The sequence below is a fragment of the Hydra viridissima genome, unplaced genomic scaffold (genome assembly GCF_058129835.1).
Source record: "Hydra viridissima isolate aposymbiotic clone 2 unplaced genomic scaffold, HvirCarnegie_v1 scaffold_1, whole genome shotgun sequence".
Lineage (NCBI taxonomy): Eukaryota > Metazoa > Cnidaria > Hydrozoa > Anthoathecata > Hydridae > Hydra > Hydra viridissima.
This window is the reverse complement of record NW_028324300.1, coordinates 27,914,279-27,922,044: the sequence shown is the minus strand read 5'-3', so window position 1 is coordinate 27,922,044 and position 7,766 is coordinate 27,914,279. Positions and strand designations below refer to the sequence as shown.

General features: G+C 29.0%; 2 protein-coding genes and 1 pseudogene across 5 annotated transcripts in view; 2 read left to right on the top strand and 1 right to left on the bottom strand.

Moving 5' to 3' along the window:
- The first annotated feature begins 460 nt into the window (after positions 1-460).
- On the top strand, positions 461-3,277 carry LOC149894278 (uncharacterized). Of its 2 annotated transcripts, XM_090069427.1 has the most exons (4): positions 461-890; positions 1,043-1,210; positions 1,350-3,012; positions 3,095-3,277. In XM_090069427.1, exons 1-3 carry the CDS (start codon positions 619-621, stop codon positions 2,968-2,970), a joined length of 2,061 nt encoding a protein of 686 aa, XP_089925553.1. In that variant the 5' UTR covers positions 461-618; the 3' UTR covers positions 2,971-3,012; positions 3,095-3,277. The 2 variants fall into 2 exon arrangements, with proteins under 2 accessions (XP_089925553.1, XP_089925546.1); XM_090069420.1 differs by having other exon boundaries at positions 1,350-3,277.
- Positions 3,278-4,593: 1,316 nt separating this feature from the next.
- The window catches only part of LOC149894276 (uncharacterized), a 37,823-nt gene continuing 34,650 nt past the window's right edge, over positions 4,594-7,766 (bottom strand). For all 3 annotated transcript variants that reach the window (XM_090075755.1, XM_090075747.1, XM_090075764.1), the window contains one exon: positions 4,594-5,142. In XM_090075755.1, the coding sequence (XP_089931881.1) occupies positions 4,598-5,142 (545 nt within the window). In that variant the 3' untranslated portion in view covers positions 4,594-4,597. The remainder of the gene's footprint in view (positions 5,143-7,766) is intronic.
- LOC149894277 (uncharacterized) lies at positions 5,386-6,320 on the top strand (annotated as a pseudogene).

The following is a 7,766-nucleotide window of genomic DNA, read 5'->3' as shown; positions in this document are numbered from 1 at the left end:
ACATCGCACTATGCATCGCTTAGCGGAAATAGGATTTTGTACATATTTTTTAGTGATTTTTCATATTTAAACTTTTTAAGTTTTTTTTTTTTTGCATTTAGTTTTAAACTCTTTATAAAAAAAAAATTATTTTAAGTTTTTTTAAACTTTTGACATCTTAAGGGTTTTTTTGAGGTTTTAAAAAACTCGCATTTTTGTTAAAATCCTTTCAAAGTATATGATAAGTGTTAAATTTCTATATTATTTTTATGCGAAATTAAAATAATCATGTATTTAATTGAATGTAAAACTAGAAATAGAAAAAAAGGGTTTTGGCATAGCATTTTTTTGCTGATTTTTTGATTTCTTAAACATTGATTGATTTGAGCATGTGGTCACAGAGGTCGCCTCGTTTTTTTTGAATAAAATATAGCTACTGCGAATTGACTTTACTGCCATGCAAAAAAATTGAGGCGACCTCTGTGACCTCATGCTTAAAAATCATTTTTACTACTGTGAATTTTATTCAAAAACCGACTAAATTCTGTGAAGTAAATGAAAATTCCGTAGTTCAATAACTTCCGGTAAGTTTTTATTTGATTCAGTTTTACCTTGCGATGATTTTTATTAACTATCAAAATGGCTACATTCACTCTTCGTCAACTTTTAATACATGCATTCCCCCCAAGGCATATATTCTTAAGAAAAAATTTTAAAGCCTGTGCAAAACTTTTGGAGTCTAAGTTTATTGCACTAAATAATGCTGGTTGTATGGTTAGTTTCAAAATTTTTCGAAGACTAGCTTTTGAGTTGATAAAAAACTTTAACAAATGTGGAAAAAAAAGCAGTTTGTTCTTCACTAAATACGAAGATTTTCTGGATAAAAAAATAGAATACAAATCATATGTCTGGTAAGTTTTTTATTACTTCTAAAATAAAATGTTATAATATATATATATATATATATATATATATATATATATATATATATATATATATATATATATATATATATATATATATATATATATATATATATATATATATATATATATATATATAGCTTAGAAACAGATCCTGAGCAGCAGATAAGGAAATATGAGGAGGGACAACTTATTTTGAAAGAGGGTGAAAAGCTGATTCAGCAGGGTAACCTGCTCATCAAGCAGGGTGAACAAAAACTGAAGGAGGGCCAATTAATACTTGAAGGTCTTAGACTGAAGTTAAACAGGTACATATGTGTGTATTTATATATATATATATATATATATATATATATATATATATATATATATATATATATATATATATATATATATATATATATATATAAAGATAAAAGTTGTACACATATTTTATACATGTTTTAGGAGAAATACTGTAACAATAGGAACACCTGAAGCACCAAAACCTAGAAAATCTTTTTTAGAACTTACGAGTAGGATGAAACGTAAAAGAACTGATAATCTTCAGGGAAAAGAACTAGAAGAACTTCAACATGCTGTAAAAAGGTTTGCATCTAATCCCTCTACTGCACCCAGGTCTAATTTATATGGTCCAAATTTATCATTGCATACTTTTTGCAATTTGAGACTAACAGACAGAACATGGGCTGAATTTAAAAAAATTGTTACACAAAATCATCATCTTGTTCCTCCAGGTTTAACCAAGTTAAAAGAATACAAAAAATTGACATATCCAGAGCAGGTGAAATATTCAGAAACTGAAGTAAAATGTAGTCTATTTAATATGATCAAACATTCAGTTTCTAGAGTGTTTGAGTATCTTTTGGATTCTATTAAATTTTTAGCACAGGAGGAACGTGATAACATATATGTTATTTGCAAAGTGGGTGGTGATGGTCAGAGTGACCAATCTGAATTTCAGAATGCAGCAACTATGAAGAGAGGTGTGGATGATTCCACTGTGTATAGTATAGTGTTTGTACTGTTGGAGATTCGAAGTGGAAAAAAGATACTATGGAGAAATTGTAATCCAAATAGTCCAGATGCAACCCGTCATCTTATGTTTGGTTTTGCCAAAGAGACTACTAGTTTTATTCAAGAGAAGTTTGAACATTTACAAAATGAAATTTTGTCTTTAGAGAATATTAAGTTTACACTTCATGACAATACTTTTGTTATAAATTCAAGTTTGTCAACTATTTATACCACAATGAATGATGGTAAAACACTTAATGCTGTGGTATCAAAAATGCTTAAAAAAAATATAGCATCTCAGTGCTGTCATGTATGTCAAGCAAGTCCTAAGGAGTTTAATTTGGAAACCATTTGGAATAAAGATAAAGATGTAGACAAGAATATATTGAAACTTGGAATTTGCAGTCTTCATTTGTGGATATGCAGCATGGAGTGGGTTTTCAATACTGCTTGCAAACTTCCAGCAGTGAAACAAGGAAGAAAAATTCCAGCAAAAAACAGCCAAGAATTTATTGAAAACAAAAAAAAATTCCAGCACTTATTCAAAATACAATTAAAAATAAGGGTATCTTTTGTCAGGAAGGGAAGTGGTACATCCAACACTGGCAATGTTGCACGAAAATTCTTTAATAATCCATCTGTGACTGGAAGAATTTTAAATTTGAATACCACTATGATCAAACTATTTAGGGACCTGCTCATTGATATAAATAGTACAATCGCAAGACCGGATGTGAAAATTTTCAAGCAGAAATCTGAACGTCTGTTTGGTCTCATTTCTAATGATCAGTTTTTAAAAGCCATTCCAATGTCACAGTCTGTACATAGAATGGTAGTTCATGGTGTTTCTTTTATTAAATATTTTAAGTATCCAATAGGTTCTTTGTCTGAGAGTGCCATTGAAGCCAGGAACAAAGCCAACAAAACTGCACAAGTAGGTCATGCACGATTAACTTCTTTTGCTGAAAATACTAGGGATACAGCTAATTATTTATTTATGACATCTGACATGTACCTATACTGTAAGAAGAACAAAATGCAAGAGGTATAAAAGCTATACTGCAAGAAGATTAAGCTGATAACTGTTCTTAAGGTAAATATTGGAGAAAGCTATGTATATCTTTAAATTTAAATATTTAATGTTATCGTTTAATTTTATTAATGATACATTTTAGGTGCTGGTGGTAGCCAATCTGATATTTCTGAGATCTTTTTACATAATCAAACAGTATGTTTTTTTTATGCTTGCAAAAAAAAAAAAAAATACTAGTTGTTAGAAAAGTTGAAACATAAGAATCCCAAACTTTCATGTTTGAGGAAAAATTGCATCAATTAGCCTCAAATTGACTCAATTTTGCCATATTTTTGTTTTCCTCAAAGATGTGTCTAAAGTCCTATTTCTATTTAGTGATGCATAGTGAAATTCTTGAAGGCTTGTTGTAAATATTAAATGTTGCTCCACATAAGGATTGCTGAGATACGTTTAGAGTAAAAATTTTAATTATATTTCAATTGCATCTATTTATTACAGTGAATAAAGTTTTTTCTTGAATGTATAATTATTAGAATTAGAATTTGATGATAGATAATTTCTATAATAAATAGTTTATATCTTAAACTATACTATTTATTACAATAACAAAACTTTTTAAAATTTTAATGTGTGTTGTTAAATATTTTTAGGAAGATAAAGAGTAATGGTTCGTATTAAGAAAAGAAATCAAGGAAGCATCATTAAACCATGCAGCTGTAGTTGATAAGCAACTTTTAATAAACGGCTATTTTCATAGCCACATATTGTTAAAAACCTATTTTAGCATCAGAACCTCTATTTTGCATTTGAGGGGAATGGAACTACTGGAGTATTTATTTTACTTTTATTTGTAATAAAATACTTGTTATTTCCTTTTTTATTTAACATGAAAATATAAGTGGAGACTAAAAATGCCTGTAACCCCTAAAAAAGATAAACTGATATATCAGACTTAGAGTTTTAAATATAAAAAACTATCGGTTTTATATCTTTTTAATCAAAAATCGAATTAGTCCGGATAAACCAACTAAAAAACCGGAATGAAACCGGTTTTAAAAAAGACCGGACTTTTTTTATAAATATATATAAAAACAAACAATTTCTCATAATTGATGCTTTGTTAAAAAAATTACTTCAAAATGTTAAACAGTTCTCTAGTTATAACGCTATTTCCTTTTTTTCTATCAGCGCGACGCATAGTGCATCGATGCTTCTATAAGAATCTGAGTTTGTCCCATTCAATAATCGTCCAATTCATTAAGGTTCTCCCCTATGTCAGTGAGCACATTATCAGAAGTATTTATTGACGGGAAAAAATCTTTCCGCTCTGAAAACTTTTTCATAACTGTTACGATTGACAATAACAAATAAACCAAACTTTTTTTTTTTACATTTTAAAATTTTTTTTATATCTTAATTATAATTTTTTCAATAACTTAAAAAACTTTAAGTTTTGATAAACAAAAAATTTTCAATCAAAAAACTTGAAATAAATATTTTTACATTTTTCTACGTTTCATTTATTAAAATAAAAAAAATTTATAATTACCTTATATTACATTTCATAGACGGTTCTTGTTTTATTTCTACATTTTACAACTTATTTATTAAAAATATTTAAACAATCGAGAGAATTTCGTGTTTCTCACTTCAACTTTTTCAACTTTTCGATGTCATACAAATAATTTCCAAGGAACATGTTTGTCTTGAAGTTCGAACCACGAAGCCAATGACGAATGTCGGGCATGAAGTCTGTTTCTTCGTGAAGGTGAAGATATAACTCTTTTTCAGCGAGTCGAATCCACGGGAGGACGAAAACTTCGAACTTTTCCTTTAGTAACAAAATGTGTTTGATGTTTATCCATAGCTTTCCAATCTTATATTTCAGTGTCGATCTATCGATCTTCACTGGATGGTTTAACCACACTTTACAAACGTTGTTCAAAGACATAAGAAGAAGGTTGTTCTCATCCTCTGACAAAATCCTTTTGTAAACACATAAACTATTCAACTTGAGTCCTGCGCCAATAAATTTATCCATGAAATATTTTTCATGGGAAACTTCATGAGGAAATTTTCCATCGCTAATAACAATCGTCCACTTTCGTTTATCGATTGAACTTTTCAAGTCTTCTGTCATCGACCCCTGCACTTCAAAGAAGCATTCCATGAACATCTTGTAATTTTCATCTGAAGAAAAATGATAACATTTATATAGTTATTAATATTTATTTATTTGTAACCACTTTTGCATATAATAATCAACTCAGTATCGCGTTTAATAGTATTTGTATATCGAGGTAATTAAAAATTATTTTTTACTTCTTAAATATTTGTTTAACAAATAATCAATCCACGAAATATGGAATAGACCTTTTCATAAAGCATTCCGTGAAAACGAGGCAGTGTTAGTAACAATCAAAACAAATCAACGATATTTAAAAATGGCAATATCATCTGGGTTGCAATGTGCTTCTTATGAATGTTTTTCATATAGCTATGATTTTGTAGATGGATTTAGAGTTCCAACAAATATTAGTTTTTTCACATTTCCAGCCGAAACTGGAGATAAGAATATTTGGTGCAACTTGATAAAAAGACAAGAAAATAAAGATAATTTCAAAATAACAAAATCTACTCGATTATGTCAAAAGCATTTCTTACAAGAAATGATCCATAGAACCCCATAGAAGTGGTACACGGATAAGATTTATAAAAGGTGCTAGGCCGATATTGCACTTATGGAATAACTTTTCAGTAGCAGATACATCTAGAAAACCACCAAGTTTCAGTCAGTGTTTAAAGAAAATATGCAGGCCTCAACTTCAAAATTTCGATGACGATTCGTCTGCATCAACATTATTGTTACCGCCGCTAAATGAAGTAAATTCCTCTTTATCAACATCATTTTTAATGCAGTTATAGAAGTAGATTCTTCTTTATTGCTCATATATGAACTGGAAAAGGAGAACCACATATTAAAGGTTGATTTAGAAAGGAGTAATGAATTTCTAGGTGTACGTTGCATTTGTTTCACTGATCATATTATGGAAAATGATGAAAGTTGTAATCATTATACTGGTTTTCGATCAATTAACATTTTAAAAGTTGTTTTAGAACTTTTAGACCCTGGTGAAAATGGAAGAAACATGATTTTATACAACAACCAAAAAACAAAAATAAGTTCATCCACCGGACATCCAAGAGCATAAAAGCCACTTGATGCATTTATTTTAAGATTGACTCGTTTACACAGGAATTTCGATCTTCGTCATTTATCGTTTTTATACAATATTTCAGAAGGAACAGTCTCAAATACTATAAATACATGGATAAATTTTATGTATATAAGACTTGGATCAATCTGAATATGGCCTAGTATGGAGCAAATTACGAAAACAATGCTGCAATCAATGAAGGAAAAGTTCCCAACTGTGAAGTGTATCATTGATTGTGTAGAGTTTAAGGTGGAAATACCATCTAAATTATTTATGCACAAAATTATGTATTCAGATTACAAAAGTCACACAGCAGTTAAAGTTTTAGTAGGAATTACACCTGGGGGAGGATTTACATTTATTTCAAATGCCTACCCAGGGAGTATTTCTGATAAAGATATTGTTATTAAAAGTGGATTTTTAAGTCAAGCATTATGGAATCCAGGTGAAAGTGCAATGAGTGACCATGGCTTTACATATGCAGAATACCTCAGACGACTTGGTGCTAATCTTGTTTTACCATCATTTTTAAGGGGTAGAGAACAATTTACTATTGAGGAAACAGTTTTAAGTCAACAAATTGCAAATGAAAAAATCCATGTGGAGAGAATGATACATAGGTTAAAGTGTTATCATATATTTGATTATGTTATCCCTGTGAATATGAATATATATATATATATATATATATATATATATATATATATATATATATATATATATATATATATATATATATATATATATATATTCATAGGGATATATATCAGAGATAGTAACGCTGGTGCTACAAAATAATCGAGATTATATCAAAAGATCTTTTTAGGTTTTTATTGCCAGACCCTGAATATTTTTTTTTAAAAAAAACCAATGTCAGAAATTATGGTTGAGATAAATAGCGAGCTCCTTAACTAGATTTGGTTTGCTTAAAAAAGATTTTTCATTTCCGAATTTTTAGTTAAGAGAAAATTCTTCGAAATCAACGTTTTAAATTTTGTCCATGTCTCTATTGATACTGCTATATTCCCGTATTCAAAAATGTAACTTTTTATGATAAGAATGAGTATTTAAGCTTGTATTAATCCAACTTTATATGGTTTTACTAAAATTTCTCTTTTATTTCTATAAAAAAAAGTTGTTTCTGCTGTAAAGTTTTTTTTTCATCGAAGGAAATTGTTTAAAAGAGAACAAACAACAAGAGACTTCGCTAAGAGCAGTAGCTCTTAGCGAAGACGGGATAGAATAAGAAAAAGAGAGACGGGATAGAATAGTAATTCTATCCCGTCTCTCTTTTTTAACCTACTATCTTTTTTTCAAATGGTGCTTTCTGTTAGCATTTTTCGAAAACCAACGTTTTTTTGTAACTAAGGGTCGATGTTATAAAACATTTTACGGCCGAAACGGATTCCGAAGCTAATTTGGAGGGGCAAAAAGTCACTTAAAAATTTGGAATTAACGATATTTATAAAACAAGAATGATATATTTTGATTAGTTTTAACGTTCTTGTTTTATAAATATCGTTAATTCCAAATTTTTAAGTGACTTTTTGCCCCTCCAAATTAGCTTCGGAATCCGTTTCGGCCGTAAAATGTTTT